Source organism: Atractosteus spatula, chromosome 8 (genome assembly GCF_055471065.1).
Source record: "Atractosteus spatula isolate fAtrSpa1 chromosome 8, fAtrSpa1.hap1, whole genome shotgun sequence".
In the NCBI taxonomy this organism is placed as follows: Eukaryota; Metazoa; Chordata; class Actinopteri; order Semionotiformes; family Lepisosteidae; genus Atractosteus; species Atractosteus spatula.
In genome coordinates, this window is record NC_142713.1 from 40,780,557 (window position 1) to 40,800,315 (window position 19,759).

At 38.4% G+C, this 19,759-nt stretch overlaps 1 protein-coding gene across 1 annotated transcript; it reads left to right on the forward strand.

Annotated features, from left to right (window-relative positions):
• The first annotated feature begins 915 nt into the window (after window positions 1-915).
• pim3 (Pim-3 proto-oncogene, serine/threonine kinase) lies at window positions 916-5,874 on the forward strand. Its single transcript, XM_088923352.1, has 6 exons — window positions 916-1,706; window positions 1,983-2,092; window positions 2,187-2,237; window positions 2,477-2,840; window positions 3,960-4,136; window positions 4,304-5,874. The coding sequence occupies exons 1-6, from the start codon at window positions 1,619-1,621 to the stop codon at window positions 4,486-4,488; spliced, it is 975 nt and encodes a 324-aa protein (XP_088779478.1). The 5' UTR covers window positions 916-1,618; the 3' UTR covers window positions 4,489-5,874.
• Window positions 5,875-19,759: the final 13,885 nt, after the last annotated feature.

Consider the following 19,759-nt stretch of genomic DNA (forward strand, 5'->3'; position numbering starts at 1 on the left):
GGTTAACATATTCTTTGGGAGAAAGGTCGTTTAAAAACGTTTAACAGTTGGAGAACCAGCTAGATGTTGTGTTGCTGGCTATCTTTTTAGAAGCAAGTCTTTAAAATTCTGAGATATTAGCATAATCACCCCCCACCCATTTATTATAAAAACAAAATCCTTTAGATGTCGCTAATCTAAAAGGACTCTGTTTGGAGGGCAGTTTTGTTAATTTAGCCCCCTCTACAGGCACATAATGGTACCTACAAAATACAGCTCTCATATATGTTAATAGGACGTTCGTTTTTCCTCAAATCCTGATACTTTATCCCATGCATGTAATGGGGATCGCTATTTTTAACAAACATCCTTCTGGAATGAATCAGAACGGCGTCCAATTTTTAAATAGAAATGCCAAATAAACCAAAACTTTATTGAAATATAAGCGGTTATGTTAGAAATAATGTTTGTCAATTTCACATCTAAGGTTAATTTTAACTCGCCTGCGACTTTGGAAAAAAAGACCTCTGTCTTATGCGTTGTAATAATGTATGAGATGAGACCAAGGTACCAAAAGACCTAGAGACTAGATATACGCACATAATGATACATCCATCATGCATTTTTTAAAACCTGAATACAGCGAATTAATTAGATCAACTAGAAAGAAAAAAAAGCGTGATCTCCACCTTCGATTTCCCAAGCTCTGCTTCTTTAGGCAGGAGCTCTGCAGAGCCGCAGAAAATGGATAAAAAAAAAGGCGCGTCTCGGAATTCCCGCCACGTGTGCGCGACCTCCTCCCTTTTATGCTAATCGTCCCTTTTCGGTTGGTCTGAAGGCAGAGCGCGGCGATCCAGTCGCAGTTTCATTGGCTGGAATCGCACCTATGCAAATGCGGGTGTTCCATTTTGCTAATGAACGCAATGCAAAGCTTTCAGACAAGAAATCCTTGGGCGTCTAGTACTATGTTAAAATAGTGCGGTTGCTGAGAGTCACCGGCGTTTTGAAACGAAGCGCGCAAGAGAATCGAGAATTCTCAGTATTTTTCGCATGTCCTTTTTATTCCTTTACTTTGGAGGGCGGGAGTCGGGTTAAGGCTGTGGTCGTGTTAATGTTGAATATTAGTTTGAGTGGCGGAGGGATATATACGCCCCCTCCACGCGTCAAAATATTGGAGTTAAGAAGTGGGGGCGGCCGCGGCTCGGGCTCAGAGTGGGAGAGACTGTGATCCTGCTGGAGCGCTGTGGCAGGAGACTAGGCTGCTGTTGCTGCATCAGCTGCACATTCGCGTGGACTCCCTGTTTTTATATATCTGTATTCGTCGCAGAAAAAAAAATCGAAGGAATCTTTTCGTCAAGTTTACAAACATGAAATGAATTACTTTCCTGAAGCAGTTTTGTTTAAGAAGTTACTCCTCTCGGATCTACAAGCGTGATATCTGCTGCTCCCGGAGGTTTTGCAGTGCGGCGGTGGTGCTGCGCCTTGGATCAGTGATCAGCATCATAACAAACCTGGAGGTTGGAGATTTTTGCTTGACCTGAATTGGATTGGATTGTTACTGGTCATCGAGAACTTTTGAAACTAAGCAGGGGATTGTAAAGATCCGTGTACAGAGAAAAAGAGACCTTTTTGTTAGAATATGTTGCTGTCCAAGTTTGGCTCGCTGGCTCACATTTGCAACCCGACCGGCATGGATCATTTACCGGTTAAAATCCAGCTCCAACCAGGTATGGTGAAGTTGACGTCGGGCTGTTTTAAAACAACTGTGCGCGTTGTTCGGATATTTTCCTTAAGATTTCTGCCACTTTTTTCTGAATGGATCTCTGTCTCTATTTTAAGATGTGGCGAGTTTAGGTAGAGCCTTGTGGGCGTCCAGCGGTTAATTTTCTCACAAATAAGCAGGTCGCCTTCAAATCGGACGCCTAACGAGACTTGTAGTGTTGCTTGAGAATATAAAAACACGCGTGCTCATGTGCCATCGACACGTTTGTGTTTGTTTGCAGTGAAAGTGGAGAAGGAGCCCTTTGACAAGGTGTACCAGGTGGGCTCAGTGCTGGGCAGCGGCGGGTTCGGCACCGTCTACGCCGGCAGCAGGATCTCCGACGGTCTGGCGGTAAGGGCGGCGAGTTTTATCTGCATCTTATCTGATTTACTTTCTGTAGCACCCATGGAAGCATTTTTTCATTTTTTTTCTTCTCTGGTTGCAGGTTGCTGTGAAACATGTGGCTAAAGAGCGAGTGACGGAGTGGGGCTCGATAGTAAGTATGCGCGGATCTGAATGTCTGGCGCTGCGCGTCTTGAGCCGCCGGTGTCGTCCTAAGTCTACGCTGTGCGGTTTTTTGAACGCAGATTTGTCATTTGATTTTTTTATTCTTATAAACGTGGGTTATGTTTATTTATAAAAAAAGATAAATAAACGGTAAACGCGCAGTAGAAGGGGAGGGAGTCGGGGGTGGGGGGGGTACGCGATTGTAATATTTCAGTGTTTTCCTTTCAGAACGGCGTGATGGTGCCCTTGGAGATTCTCCTCTTGAAGAAAGTTGGCTCTGCGTTTCGGGGCGTGATAAAGCTCCTGGACTGGTACGAAAGAGCCGACGGGTGGCTGATCGTCATGGAGAGGCCGGAGCTGGTCAAGGACCTGTTCGACTTCATCACCGAGAAGGGCGCTCTGGATGAGGAGACAGCCCGGGGCTTTTTCCGCCAGGTCCTGGAGGCGGTGCGGCACTGCTACAGCTGCGGGGTGGTCCACAGGGACATTAAGGACGAGAACCTGCTGGTGGACCTGCGGACCGGCGAGCTCAAGCTGATCGACTTCGGGTCGGGGGCGATCCTCAAGGACACGGTCTACACGGACTTCGACGGTACGCGCGCCGTGGACGGTTTCTTGCAGCCTGTGCCGGATTGGATTATGACCCCGGTTTCAAATCCCACACAGGCTGGATCGAAAAGATTGAATTTTGAGTGCTTCAGTACCCTGTCATTAATGTCTGATGGGTTTCTGGCCTTTTTTTTTTTTAGCGAAGAATTAAAAAGGGACGTTTGCCTTGTTAGAGGCTACCCCGAAATTGTGACGCAGCAGTTTGTTTCGCTAATATTTAAAGGGTTTTCCTAGGGGGCGATATCCTCTGCTGTGAATGGCAAACGAAGTGCTCATGGATGTTATTACATTTTTAGAGACTGTAGCAGTAGAGAGCTCTTGGCAATATGCCTACGTTGGTTTTTAAAAGCCCGTAGTTTTGGTAAGAAACCTTTAGATAACTGGGTTAAGGTAGCCTGAAAGGGAAATATTTTGATGTCGTGGTGGGGGCTGGTTAATCCTGCACATGCAAATAGAGACTCTTGTATTGAAGCGCAGTTTTGATGGAAATGTGATCGGCTGCCACGTAACATCTGTTTGTTGTGAATCCCGAGCCCGTGGGTCACGTGACGGCCAGCATCATGGATTCCTGTTTTTGTTTGGTATCCAAGATACACTCCTGCCCCTGGGGGGGTTGGATGGCGGGTTTTAAATCCCTTTGGAAAGAAGAGAAAGAAAGGTAGCTTTTGTTTCTCTCCGGGGGAACAGTGGGGAGGTTATTCACAGACACCAGAGTGAGAAAATCAGTGCCAGATTGAAAAGCCCAGGGGTTGTCAGGCGGCAGGGACATGGTGGTGCAGTCAGTCTCCCCCCCCCATCCCCCCAAGTCTTTTCCATGATTTTATTTTGGGTTTGCTGTTAACTGCAGATGCTACGTGGACAGATAGGGGGAGGGTGTAGAAGGCAGCTTGGCTGTTTGTAAACAGTCAGCTGATCGATGTTATACAATGCAAAGGCCAAAGCCTAATCCAAAAACAGTTGTAAGCAAAGTCCAATTAAGAGGATTATGGAACACGTAACTTGAGCCACATGGCACAAAAGGAAATGGTGGAAGGTAGGGGAATTCTTGTCCAGGGCTAAACTACTGAATCCATTGATTAGGATGGTGATTTTTTTTTTCCAGGCACCAGAGTGTACAGTCCACCTGAGTGGATCCGCTACCACAGATACCATGGCCGGTCAGCAACGGTGTGGTCACTGGGTGTGCTGCTGTATGATATGGTGTGTGGAGATATCCCCTTTGAACAAGATGAGGAGATCCTGAGGGGGCGATTGTACTTCCGGAGGAGAATTTCAGCTGGTAAGACATTAATATCTTGCATGTAAAAATCCAATTGGAAGCTAGATCTTGTACTCTGTCACCATTTTTAAGTAAATGGAGGTCCCAAAGTACTTGATATTTTGATTTGGGAAAAATTGCATTTTGAGTCCTCCCCTTAACTCTATTTAAATTTCTTTCTTTTTAAGAATGTCAGCAGCTGATTAAGTGGTGTCTTTCTCTGAGGCCTTCAGACAGACCAACACTGGAGCAGTTATTTGATCACCAGTGGATGCGTAAAACGGAGGTTGTCAAAACAGAAGATTGCGATATCCGATTGAGAACCATGGACAATGACGCGTCAAGCACAAGCTCAAGCAAAGAGAGCCTTTGAAGCCCTTGAATGACCTTACAAGACTAGCCACATGCCAAGAACTCTGTGGCTTTCCTGCCACTCTGTGTGCGCGTGTGTGTGGGATTGGATGGGATGCTTATTTCACATTCTGCAAATCTGAACCTTTTATTTCTCCTTTTTAGGGAACTGTAATTTCTATTTCTGGCTTCTCCCTTTTTTTTTTTTAAATTATGAATTTTCCTCATTGGGAACACTACTGTTTGGGAGTGCCAGGCCAGTGCTTTTATTTATTTTCTTATTTTGTAATAAGGCTGGTTATGAACCTGGTGACCCTCCTGAACAGAATTGCAGATTTTGCTCTCATAGAGCCTTACTAGTTTTGTTTCAAATGTTAAAATTTTGCTTTTGAGTGCCTTTTGAAAGCTGCATTAGTGGGGCGTTCTTCAGGTGTAACTGTTGCATGTTTTTAAATTGCACAGGGGGACATCCCAGGGTTTTCGGTGTTCCGTCATGTGCAGTTCTAAAGCTGCTTGGTTTCGGATTAAAAGGTCCTCTTCACTGTTGATGGAATACTTGAAATGCAGACCTTCACAAACACTGCACCCTTTTCTTTGCTGCTCTAAAGATACTTCGTTGTACGCGGAGATGTGGGATACATGTCAAAGCGATTTTTAAATGTATATTAAATACTTCCAACCATCCCCACTCCCCCCTCTCTACCACTAGGCTCAGAGTCCCTACCTCCCCTTTCTTCCACCATACTGCAAATGGTATGTTTCTGGCTAAGGCATGTCAGGGCATGGTTGTAAAATGCACAATCAATGCAATATTCATGAACTCAGTTATATTTTTTAAAAAGTGTGTATAGTGTATTTATGTACAATTTCCATGTCATTTTATTTATTTGTGTAAGGTAGACATTCCACAGTACCACTCTGTGGCTATTTATTTTCTCTAAACTTTTTTTAAAAAATATTCCTTAAGTTGTTTGATCATGGCCTTTGTTTGCATTCCTGTAGCTTTTTTAGTTAGCCAGAATTCAGCTGTCATGCAAGCTGGAGACTGGTGTCATTAGTTAAAAAGGTGTATTTTATGTGGAAGGGCGGTGAGTATTTATTTATTTAATTTTCATTTCCAATGATCATTGGTAATGATAGGCCGTAAATGGCTGTATCGGAAATGTACAGTTATACTGTTTGGATAAAAGGTTTTAAATTATTAAATTTGTGTAGTCTCCATTCATTAACTATTAGGAGGGCGGCATGTAATTTGTTTAAATTACTGTGTGCTGTACATAGTTGCATTTATGCAGCTCAGATTTGGAATTTTTTTTCCTTTCTTTTTTCCACTTCAGCAGTGTGAAATACTACAATGGAGAGCATATTTTTTATACCAAAATTTCAATTAAAAGTTTGTTTTTAACAATGGTGTGGAATTTCATTTACTGTAAGTGCATCGCTTGAATGGTATGTTGCAGGGATGACTGTGTGCGTGGGCCCGAGAGTCTTCTTGTCTTCAATTTAAATGTAAAGCTTGCCTATTTTTTTTTGAGGTCTTAATAAAATGACATTTAATCTGTAGGCGATTGACAAATGACTGGAGAGACATCTTGACTAGCTTAGCTGGTAAAATGTTTTGCCAAGTATAGGTCACATTTGGACTGTGGGTTTAAAGACGGGTTCTGTCATGAGCTGGATGTAACCAGGATCCTGTAAGTGGTAGTGCACAGCTGCCTGAGAGTGGGTAAGGGTAGTGTGGGAGTAATTGGACAAAGCTCTGTATTCATGGTACCCCATCTGGCCACCTGCAACCATGCAGTGCTGTTGACGCAGGGCGAGCATGTTCTCCGATCAGCACAGAATCTCCAGTACATCTCTTAATCAGGTGTGTATAACAAGAAATAGTGGTGATTCCAAACATAACTATGGGAATCTGGTGCATGAGGGCTAGTCATAATTTATAGAAATAAAGTGAAGTTTTGAATGGAGACCTTCCCCCAATTAAGAGACCTCAAGTTTTGCTTTTCAGTATGTAGTCAAAAACAGTTAACTCTGTTTGCAAGAAACAGTTGGTTTGGTTTTTGATTTAGTTTCATTCCTATTCCGTTTTCCTGAGAGCTGTTTAGTCCTCAAAACACAAGTTCTGCAGGGGCCTTTGACTTGGTCTCAAATAAACACATCTGATCTCATCGAAAGTGTAAGGTAAGATTTGGCCATGTTTCCATCCATTTAATGGGTGGAAGGGCTTAATCTTTTATAAATATGGTGACAGCTGTATTTTAATGTGGGAGGGCTAGAGCAGGCACCTCGATTAAGCTAGACCGCATATCTTTGGGTTGTTGGAGGAAATAGGCGTACTTGGGGAAAAACCCATGTGTACATGAAGAGCTCATATAAACGTCACACAGCAGGTATCCCGGGACCCAGTAGCACTAACCACCACCCTCCCTTAACAGATTCACATACTGAAGACATGACCAATGTCACCTACCCCTCTGTAACACATCTACTCGCCTAACTACTGGACCCCACTTCTGCTCCTGGAGGAACACTCACTGTCTTCTCTGTTTTGTAGCTTTTAAACAGCCTAGGTCTTAATCACAGGCTAATGGGTAACTGTCTTTTATTTGGAGTACACTTGTGCACTTAAATTGAGCTCTTAATAGCTCGATAGCTCTGAAAATTTGATTTTGTAAGTGTTATCAACCCTGCATTTCCCAATTTAAAATAGTTTATGAACATTCAGGTGTTTTACCCAACATGACCTCTGTAGAAAGATAATTGCTCATTGAGGGAGTATCTTGAGACAGTCATTCCTACTTGTGAGTGTTCATCATCTAATAAATCAACTAATAGGAGCTGTTTAGTGAGAGATAAAGGCCAGTTCAGGAGATACTTTGTAAAGTTCTATATTCTGAATTTGTTGGAAATAGTATCTTTGAAGTAGAGTATATGTGATATTTAGGACAGACTGAAGAAATAAATTAAAAGTCTAAACAAGCAAGTCAACAATTAGCACTGGAGTGAAAACCACAGTACCACAGAAAGTTCCTTCACGACTATGGTTAGGGACTACTGGCCTACACATCAGCTAGTGAACACAATAAATCACCCCATAACCTACAGGTAAGTGTTTCACACTGGTTTACTACCTTGTACATTTTCCATGGCAGTAAAGCTCTTGTTTTCTTTCTTAAGATGAGATATTACTTCATTACTCATGCCTCCTTGTAACTTGGGCCTGCTTTATCATGCCTCTGGAACCACAGACTGTAATTTATCTTGTGTTCATAAAAGCATGCGAAATAGAAAAAAATGTGAAGTGAAGTAATACTGTTTTTGTGGCTGCTCCAGGTTCAATAAAAGGGGAAAGCTGGACTCTGGAATTCTAAAAAAGGTTGCATTTTTTCCTTAGTTTGGCAAAAAGTAAGAAAGAGCTGTATCAGTTCCGAAGACTGTAAAGGGTAAGTTGGTAAACCGAGAAGTTATGCACAGTGAAATTGAGTAGCAATACTCAAACTGAGAATGTGAACAAGGAGAATTGCAAGGGACTGTCTTTATTTTCTGCATGTACTTAGAAAGTTTAAATCATTTTGAAATGTATCCATCCACTTTCAGTAACCCTTTTATCCTGCATGGGTCTGTTATGGTGAGCAGGAACCTAAATAACTGGGCACAGGATGCTGAGTGGGACTACAGCCTTGATGGGTACATATCAAAATCCATTATCTGCATGTTTTGGATACACAAAACGCAGGTCTGTTAATTACAGTGTATTTAGTGCTGGCCTTGGCCTCTGATATCATAAATTCCTTTATCTGAAAGAAAGCTGGGATACATTTGAAACTACAGGTAAATTAATAATATGTGTAATATATATATATAAGTCATATGACCAATATCATTACTGCATTTTGTAATTATTACTTGAGATACACGAATAACAAATAAGGATCGGCATGCTGTGGAAACTACATTAGTAGTCTAATTACAGGTTCATTTGAAAGATTGTTATGTGGAATTACGTTTGAAAGTGTAACTACAATGCAATACCAGTAATAATTCAAAATGTAGCTACACATATATACAAATTTATATTACTGCATGTTGCTAAAGTATTAACTACATAATACAGTTACAATATCAGTCATATGACTTATATATATATTGTTTAAAATGCTATTACAGTCATAATTCTCAAATACTCCTTGTAAATCTTACATGTATTATCTACATCTTGTTTCACTTAATCTGACTTCCAAGTTATCATTCAGTTGAAATATCTTAGCTCCTCAACCATTCACACAGCTGTTTGCATAATCTTTTCTGAACATTCATCTCCCATACTGGTGTCTAAAGGCATTAATCCTTATTTCCTTTAAGGTTATTCTTAGTGATCTAATAGCATACATGATTTATGAATCTCATATATATTTTCTCAAGACACACCCTCTTTAATAAACAAAGGGCACTATATGTGTGTAAAGGGCTACTGTTGGTTCATAAATCATGTTAAATAAATCAATATATGTAATCAGGAATAATTTTACAAATGATGCAAAGCATAACAGTTTGCTAATGACTTTGTTCATGCAGTCTTTGAAGTATGTTCTAAATGTGTTTAATACTTGTTTTGTTCTATAGCAGTATGTGGTTCTTTAAAATAATTTATTTTCATGCATGTGGTTTATGAATATTTGTTATAGCAGTCCAGAACAGAGCTTTCAACCTGGTGTTTTCTCACTATAAAAATAATAATATATGTATAATATACAGTTCTTTCATTAATAATACCCATATCCTTTTAATGCATATTACATAATTTTAACTATCCATCCCCATGTTTGCATTTTTACAGATACTCAAGCTTTTCAGTTTCATTATGAAGCGTGTTTTCTTGTAGGCCCATGATTCAGATATTATACACCACTTCTTCCAACTCATCATCAAGAAATGATCAATTCAGATTTGGTTTGGAAAACACGTGACGGTTATTTGGCACCTAGTGAAGAATATGATGCTAAAATGCTTCCAAATTCATCCATCCATCCATCATGCATTTTCTAACTGCTTTATTCAATACAGAGTAATGGGGGAACTGAAGCCTGTCCCAGCAAGGAACAGGCACAAGGTAGGATACACCTGTGGTGTTTCCTAGTGGACGGTTCTTCCACATTCTGTACAATAAAAACTGATCTCACCCAAACCCATCTGTATGACTCTTTTTAATGCATTACCTACCTGCGAAAATTGGTAATGCTTAAATAAAGTTGTGCTGACTGACATATGAGTATAGCCAATATAACAGAGTAAATCACTTTTCTTCTGGATTTATATCAATAACCTTAACTCTTAGCATAGTTAGAAAACTTGTGAGGTCCTCAGAAGACACAAAAATAGAAATATTTGCAAGCAATAGAAGCATCAAAGAAACTATGACACAATTTTATACTGTTCACATGACAAATAAAAATTAGTGCAGTTAGGTGCAAAGTAAAATATGAATAGAGTAAAAATGTACACAGCATTAGAGGAACCAACCTGGAAACAGACTTTAGGAGTTAATATTATGCTGATTCATCAATACCCTCTCTCAGACAATGTGGAGAAGGAATTAAATTAGTAAAGAAAATACTGAAAAGTGGAGAATTACATTTAAAGAAAGTAAGACATATAGCCATATTGTGTTTCTCTTTTCTATTTTACATTGTGGAATTAACCATAAAGGGGATATGCAGTCCCAATTCCTCAGACCGGATCTGTAACATCCTGAACTTTCTGAAGGTACTGTATGACTGCCATGGTGTCGTAGGCAGACAGGAAACTGCTTGTTTTGTGACATGTAACATATCACGTTGTGACATGAAACTGGCCCTCCATGCTCACTTGTTGCTGTAAGCAAATGAGCAACATGGTCTCCTAACAAACACATTAATTATTATGAATGTATTTTAGTTCATTGGCAGATTGCTCCTTTTTGCAACACTTAAAAGTGTCTAAAAATATGTTACCTTGTATTTGCCAGTTTCATGAAAACATTTACTACATTAATAAATATGTATGAAAGTGTGTATACAATTTAGCATCACCAGAAGTTTTGTTGCCTCATTCTGAATCGCAGATGACATATTTTGTGATGTAAATTGGAGGTTGTACATATTACCGTATGCTTGGTAGTTTCATTGTGGTCTGAAATGCACTCTTCATTGCTGATTCATTATAACACCAAAGTATAAAAAAGCGTTGAGTTCCCCTTTAACCAAGCAGGTTAAGCCCTTGTTCCATAGTAGCCAACATAGGCTGAACAGCACCTCGCTATAACATACATACTGTACAGTAGATAAATAGCCTACTTTGACAAAAAGGTGTTGAATTAAACTCAGGTCTGATGACTAATCAGTTAACAGGAAATTAAGAGAGTGTTCTTTGTAGACATCACAACAGTCTAGATGGAAGGTTCTGTTTCCATAAAAACATAACAAACTGTTTCCCTATTTGCATAACAAATTGCTTAATAGTATCCATTGTAACAAGAGCCTACATTACATGCATATGTGATTTGTACAATAAGTCCACTATTTGTAATCCAAGGGAGTGTCATAATCAAAAGGTTTTACTCTTTTGCATATAACAAGAACACGTAATGGATAAATCCCCAAGACAAATTGTTTTTTGTCATGGTGTTGGCAATTTGCTTGGAGTTTGTCCACAATTAAAATAAAGATCACTGTGTTTTGCAAAAGAGCACAAACACCAATATAAGACTGTAAGTTTAACAAGACCTCCTCCACATTTTGTTTATTTTAGATTTTGTGCTGTCAAGCTTTTATGTTCCAAATTAAAGACTGTCAGACAGTAAAAGGAAGTACATATATAAAGGTGTAACCACACTTATCAAGGGTCCACATTCTGAAAATTAGATTGCTGCGTGTCTATGTAGTGGAGAGTATTTGAATGAGCCTATTGTTGAGAACTTAGTTTTAGTGCTTTTAAAAAACAAAATGGGTAAATGCAGTTGGAGAAACACCCCCTCCAACACACAATTTGATTAGATGCAGTTTACTGGGAAAGCATGAGATCAGTCTTCTGTCTTATGCTAACCAGCAACATGCTTTTTCATTAAACAGATGACATCAGCAATCCTGGTCTCTGGGATTGAAGCCCATTCCTGGCCCAGACTTGGCAGCAGTGAGTACTTGGAAATATCTGTATTGGATTATTTTACAAGAGATTGGTCAAAAATAATCTAAACATGCTCAGTGGCTTCACAAAGTATATGTCAAAGAATGAGCTACATTTTAACTGTTAATGTACTCATACAGAATTGTAACATGATATATACATAAAGAAGTGAGGCAAATAAATAATAATTTAAAGTTATTTACAGGTAGCTCTTTTCATAGCAGTGACGGATATCATGGCAGTCCTTATTAATTTAAAAACAAAACAATGAAACACAAAAAATACACAAAAATTCTGAGAAAGACCTTACAGAAAAATAGGGAAAATAGCTAATGGTCACAGTGTGACAGGCGTGGAACAGCAGCTTCAGTTGTGCATTTAAAGGCCAGTTCTTGTGCTGAATTTGGTGTGTTTTTTTCTCTTTTGTGTCCATTTCCTTCCTAGTGCTTCCTTCCTCTTGCCATCCTAGTGCTGCGCAGCAGACAGCAGTCTTCACAGAACTGAGTGACACGCAGTTTGACGAGACGCTCGTCAATTACAACACAGTCAGAGGCATATGGAGGTGCTGAGTTGATGAAGACTGGTTCTGAAACAGAAGGAAAACAAAAGAGAGAGGAAGCAAAGACAAAATACGCCAACACCTGGAAATCTGTATATAGACGTGGTCTGGAAATACCCACAGGGTTGTTTATGTCTGCTTTCCACTCTTGATCGCGCAGACATTATTGCCTGTCCTTCAAGTCCTCAGAAAGGCAATATAAGATCCCTGGCCACAGGAGGTTTGGGGGTGCTCTCTCCTCCTCTGCCCTGTTTGTTGCACATTGGCCAGGACAGGGGAGGTAAATAGGCACATATTGTTTGGGACAGTCGGGAAGGAAAAGGATGCTAGAGGCCACCAAAATACTGTGCAGTTTTCTTTCTTCAATATGTTGTAAGGAACCAAGATGGCTGGACGGAGCAAAGCAAGTACTCTGGGAGTACAGAGGGCAGCAGTTTGAAAGAGAATCCTGGTGCAGGTGATTTTGGTATTTGTTTTGGTTTAAGGATAGAATTTGTGGTTAAGTAGTGTTCTTTGGAGGCTTTTTGTGTTGCAAGTGGCAAAGAGAGACACGGTCTAAAGCACAGTGCAAAGAACGCTTCTTGGGATTTTATCTTCTTCTTCTGGATGCTGGGGACTATGATGCTAATCATTTAACATCCAATAGCCTGAGTGGGGAGAAGGATCCTAGAACATTTAAAATTACTACAGTAGGTGTTGTAGTTGGCTACAGTTCCTACAAATTGTCGCTGTTGTGACTTAGCATACTCTGGGGACAAAAAAAGTATCTGAACACACTGTTACAGTTTTTTTTCGCCAGTAATATTTCATCTAGCTTGTAATAGCGTCAAAGGAAACCACTTGTATTGTATATCAGAATGCCGGCATAAACATGCAGGAATAAGAATTTCAAGCAGCAACACATACTCCTTTTACTGTTGTACATTTGAAACAATGAACATTTGAAACCAGCTGTCTTTTATCATATCATCTCACCTGTGGCAGTGCCGATTGTCAAAGATCCAATTTGTCAAGTGGTAAAAATTGTTAACTCAGGCAAATCTAATTGTCTATTAAATCATTAAAAGAGCCTTCTTAGAACACACACAGAGAGATAGAAAAGACGAGATAAAAAGCAAACACAGAGAAGGGATGGCTATCAGAGTGAAGTCTCTGAGGAAGTGAAGATTAAAGGACCAGTTTCTAGGCCATGAGAGAGAAATCTTCTTCAACAAAGCAAGAGATCAGAAACATGCTATGTAATCTTACCACTGGAATTCTGTACTCTAGGCTTTAAGCAAAAAGACTTGTTGAATTGTGATTTTTTGGAAATACTGATTTCTTACTTGTGGAAGCCATAGAATAAAGCCATACCTAATTGCATAGTGATGCATTGTTTGGAATAGGCAAATATGTTTCCATTTGTTTAACATCAGTTTTTTTAGAGTGATTTAGTCAATTCATATAATTAACATACATTGTCAACTGGGGACTCCTTGGGAGGAATGGCATACAGCTCGGCCCTGTGAAGTAGTGTGGTGGACTACACTGTTACTGACATGGACTCTATTAGTGCTTTCACTGTCAGGCCAAAAACTGTTCTCTCTGGACAGTGTGTCAAATCACACTGTACATAAAAAGATCAAACCAGCACAAAGACACACTGAGATAGCTCAACAAGCTGTATGACCTTAAACAGGGATACAAACAGCCTAGACAAATACCAAAGAGTGCTAAATTCAGACCTGGAAATTCAGACTTGATTTTGTACATTCCTGAACACTCTGCAACAAACCAACAAAACAGACAAAATATATCAAAATTAAAATCACACACTAGAAAAACTAGCCTTGAAATCAAAATTTAAACAAATAAATACAAAAACACCCAAAAATAAAAACAGGAGAAGAATGGTTTGATACAGACTGCAGAAACACCATAAAGGACTTCATGGGATTTCAAACCAAAAATACAGACAACCACACACTGCAGATCTGTATCTCAAATGGTGTAAGATGGTAAAACACTATAAACACACCCTTATGAATAAAAAAAAAACACTTAAATAGACATCTCTCAGAAATTGAGGCGTCAACAGTTTTTTGCAGAAAACCATTTTAAATAGCCAAATTTGTATATAACCAAGTCCATCCTTATATCGTCACATATTGGGCAGAGAGAGGCTCACTCACTAACTAGATTCATCACACGATCCTAGTCTGTTGCACAACTAATTTGAATGTTGTAATTAACAACCTTCAGCTCGATCTCATCCCACTCTGTTCTTTGAGATCCCATCATCCATTATGAGCAAATCTGCCAATGTGAAATTCACAGATGTCAAGAACCAACTGAAGATAAAAAACTGAAAAAAACAGTCATACAAAATTGAGCTGTCTGAAAAACCCATTTTGATTTTTTTTCCAAAAGATCCCAAATACAGAATAATCAAAACCATATAACCACATATATGAAAAAGTCAAAACTCTCATTTGAATTTTAATCTTGAATTGGCTCTAAAAGACAACCCAAACCCCTTAGACTCTCTGATCACAGGGCGGGAGCTACTAGACAAACTCCAGGCCCTCAGATCAGGTAAGGCCTGTGGCCAAGATGGAGTCAACAATGAGATGCTGAGACACTATGAAGACACTATGAAGAGTCTATGATGTTATTAAATCATTGTACCTGAAGAAAAGGTGTGTAGTGAAAATTGGAAACAAAAGAGAATTATTCAGTTAAGAGTTGTGGGGTGAGACAGGGTTGCAAGCTGAGCCCAATGTTGTTCATCATCTATATCAATGTGCTAGCCATTGCTAGCCCGTGAAAGCCACCTAGGGATGCCAAATTAAATAGGATGCTGAAATTGTGGAGCAAAAAATAAGTTTAAAACTAATGTAAAAAAAAGTAAATATTTTAAAAATACAAATAAAATGAAGATGTCATTATTTCAAGTCAGGAATACATATGAAGAGATTTTGAATTATAATTAATTTCCATACATTTGTAAGAATTTACTAATACGTCAAATACACTTATAAGACCGTAAGAAAATAATTTCATACCATATGCTTCGTCACTTCACTCTGCACGTGTACACCACTGTTGCTCTTTAAACCAGACCCTGATGAAGTACAGCCTGGCCATAAAAATTGTGCATCTTAAGTCAGACCTGGCTGTCCTTGCCTTTTCCGGCAAGCAACAGGAGCAAGGCAAGATACACCCTGGATGGGACACCAGTCCATAGCAGGGCACACACAGACACAACCATGCACACACTCACACCAGGGCCAATTATTCCAGAAGCCCATTAAACTCTGGGAGCAAAGTGGAGCAATTGGCAAAAACCCGCATGAACAAAAAGAGAACATACCTGCAGATAGCATCCCGAGAACAGAACCAAGGGGTCCAGCAATGCTAACCACTGCAGCACTGTCCACCCCTAATGTTTTATGTGATGTATGTAATTGTCCAATGATATGTTTGTACTGTAATTATTGTGTTAAATATATCAACTTTGGCAAAACTGTAATTCATTGGTCATGATAATAAAACTGTTTGAATTTGAATTTAGTCCCAGACCTTTTTTTAATAGGACATAGTTTCCCTCCTTGCCCTTTTATGATGCTGATGTGCCTTGATCAGATATTTCTATGTTTTCTATGTCTATGGGAGACAGGGCTTTCTCTGGTGGTAGTCAAAGGGTTGTGGGAGTACAGAACAAGCTGCTTAGCGATGTTGTTGAAACTGATACCCTGTATTCCTTCAAGAAATGGCAGGATGAGATCTTAGAATCAATTAGCTATGTTCGTATATTCTTTTGTTCTTATGCCCTTATGGCTTGTGTAACAGTTTATAACTCTTACAAGTGCTCTGTCAAAGATAATAAATTTATTATCATGTTTTATTTCAATGTCTGCAAAATGTATCATTTATAATCTAATGTGTTAGCAGTCCTACCCAGATACATATTTAACTTGTTTTACCATGAGCTCCACATGATGGGACAATAATTAAATAAGTACAGTATTTGGACACTGAGCTCTACCTATTTAATCAAGCAATATCGATATACTGGCGGTGGATGCAGTGATTGGACACCACCTAGTTTTTGTGACCAGTATTAAGGCCAAATGTGAAATTACCACTCTTTTGTGAATACCACTTGCATATCAAACACCTTGATACCTGGTGATATAATTTCGTATTTATTTCAAATGGTTTGTTCCACACACTAGATTGCCTGTCACTTGTGGAACTGCTGTTAATGAATTTAATGAATACAGCAAATATACAAAGCTAAGAGAAAAGTTTTATTTGGTACAAGCAAAACAAAGCTATTGTTTAGGGAGCACAAAAGTATCAGATTCTTATAATGCAAAGGTTCTGTGCCATCTTGAAAAGCACTTTTCTCCCTTAAATATTAATATCCCAAAAGAACGACCAGCCAAATAAAAATGCCAGTAACAAGGTGTTGACATCTGTTTTTTATAACTGTTCTAGGTAATTGATATTGTCTTGGCGCCATGAAGCTTTTGACATGTAAATGATCATCTTTGCTCAATCTGTTAATGCATGAGGCTCACACACCTTCTCTTGCACATAAAAGGGTTGTAAATGTAAGTACATATGCTACTCAATTATTTCTACAGGGCGGAGACTTCTTTTGTTAAAAATGTGTGCCAAGCATCATTTAAAACTCAATAACATTACTTTTACTAAACCTATGATATAAGATCGAAAGAACTTTTGAAAGTTATCATTTTTAAAGAGATTAGGCTATTAAACATTACAATCAGATTATGTGGGTGACATATAATTTCACTTTCTCAACAATAAAAATTAAATGAACCCTGAAATAGTAGTTTATGTGTAAGTTCGAGTAAGTACATGTAGCTGCGTCAGCATGAGTAGGGTGCAAAGGAACAGGTAAAGGTTTATTCCATGCTGAAAAGAAAAGAAACACATTACCTTTCAGCATGGAGTAAACCTTTACTTGTTCCTTTCTAGTTTATGTGCATTTACCTGTTTTTGTTCTGTTCTTTGTGATCTTTTAAAAGCTGTATAAAAGAAAACTATATAAATATTACATTGTGTTCTATGTTTGTTTTTATATTAGGTACATGCTATTATAAAACTCTGTATTTTATATGTGGCTTCCTGCTGGAATACAGAATTTCAATTGCATCTGCTTGATTTGTAAAGTAGCATTCAAATATATGTTCTATCTGTAAAGCAGCATAAAAATATCTATTTTCTGAATTGGATTTAAAATGCACATTTAATGTTCAGAATTAATGCAAGTCAATGACACATCTATATCGGTAGGTGAAAGGCAAAAACCTCAGACAGTGTCCCAATATGTACACTTGTGCTCTTTATATGTACATTCTCACTGAAGTCTGCAAGGGTTTAGGGTGTCCCATTTCTAAATTGTGTTTCACAAGTGTGTTCACAAGCACCTCCAATACGTCATTAATGCACCCTTCTCTGAAGTCTGCATCGGAGCAGACTTTGCTGAAAGGAATTACCCCCATTTCTTTGCAGAATGTTGACATTTCATTTTCTATCCTATCAAAAAGGAGCAAAGTTGCCATAAAGAGCAAAATAGTCATGTGTTAGTAAAATTAAATTTTTTTACAGTTCTAAAACTCTGGATATTTTATGTAAAAACAAAATTTCATTTGGCTACTTTAGATTCATACTATATGTATTTTAGGTATGAATTCTTGACATAAAACCTTTATTTTGTCACCCCACTTTGACTGATGAACGTTCGTTTACCTGCGGTGTATTTTGTACACGGAAAGATGAAGTATTTTATAGTGCAAAGCTTTGAGGTATTGCTAAATCTACCTTATTTCGTTTACTTTGAATTAACGTGAATGAATGCATACTGTACCTTCTACTGTCATTTTTGTACACAGACAGACAAGATGAAATGTATTTAATAGTACAAAGCTTTGAGGTATTGCCAAGTCTACCTTGTTTAGTTTACTTTGAATGAATGCGAATGAATGTGTTATGTTCCTTGTACTGTCATTTTTGTACACGGACAGACAAGATGAAATGTATTCAATAGTACAAAGCTTTGAATAAACAGAGAGCAGTATTGTCAACTGTTCCTTAGTTTACTTCGCCTGTTTAGAGTCGAGCCTGCTCAATTTGAATGAACATGATATGTCACTACTTTTGTGTAGGGATAGACGAAATGACATTCAATTCCATCACTGTGAGAGCCTGCGAACCAGCCCTTCCTGCTCACTAGTCACTATAATGACTAATGTAACGCAATGTGTACAAGCAAATATGTACATTTTATCACAGAAATGTTCCAACATGATCTGCATTAAGATTTAACAAGTAAGTAGTATTTGTTGGCAAATCCGTCTCAAATTTCAGAGCAATATTTCTATTGGATTAAAATAAATCCATTCACAAGTCTGTTTGTGTACAATGTAATGCACATATTTGGAAATGTCATTCATTTTGTGACGTAAATTGGAGGTTTTACACTTTACTGTGTACATTTGACTTTTATCATGGTTTTAAAACGCACTCATCAATGTCGATTTTTTCTAACAACAAAACTTGGATTCTTGGATGTTGTCATTCCTTGTGAAATGTAACTAATTCATCAGAAGATATCTTGTGCTTTCTACAATACTTGTAAAGGGTAAGGAAATGGACACAGTAAGGGATGATACAAGGCTTATGGCAGATCAGGAAACTGGCTTTGAAGAAAGAAAGGTGACTCTGGGATGGTACATTCTGTTTCCAAAGCTTGTTCAATTAATGCTTTCATTTGTATGAATCAAATTTTAAAACTTCAGCTTTATTCATTTTCTTTTCTGTCATATTGGCAAGTGCTCTTGTTTTCTGGTCTGTTCTCTTTAAATGGCTTTATTAATTTGACTTTTTATTCACCCTTTTTGCACTCCTCCTTGCTTTGTGTAGCCTGTTCACTTGGTTAAAGGGCCTGCATTTTATCATTTAAAAAGCTCCATGGTTAAATTGTATTTTTCTAGGTAATTTACTATTCCAAGGCAGGTTTTTCCTGAGTATTTTGAATTTAATTTTGACTCTCTTTGGTAGTATTTTGTGTACACAGGGGACTCGATTATAATGAACTAATAAAACTTTTTGAAAAAAACTGTTAATCTCAACTGTTGATAAAATTGTTTATTTCAACAACAAAAAATGAAACACATCAATAAAGCCATAAAGGATGGAAGGATAATGTGTCTCCACCCCAAAACAGATGAAGAAATATCGGATATACAGAAACCTTCTTTGTCCTTTAGTATTCTTAAAAGATCCTATATGGATCTTAAAACATCCTTCTTTATCTTGCTCTGATTTGATCATATATCAAACAACACAATATCTCCTCAATTCACCTCAAAGCTGAAAAAAACAAACAACAAAAAATAAACCAAATCAGACATGTCATATTGTTTAACCTCATTGTTATCAGGTCACTCAAATGATTGAACCCTAGGGGACACAAGGGGCTGCATTTGTTCGCAAGAGCAAGGCGGACCTGACAACTAATTGATTTGTTAAGTCATAAGTGCGTTTTATGGCACCC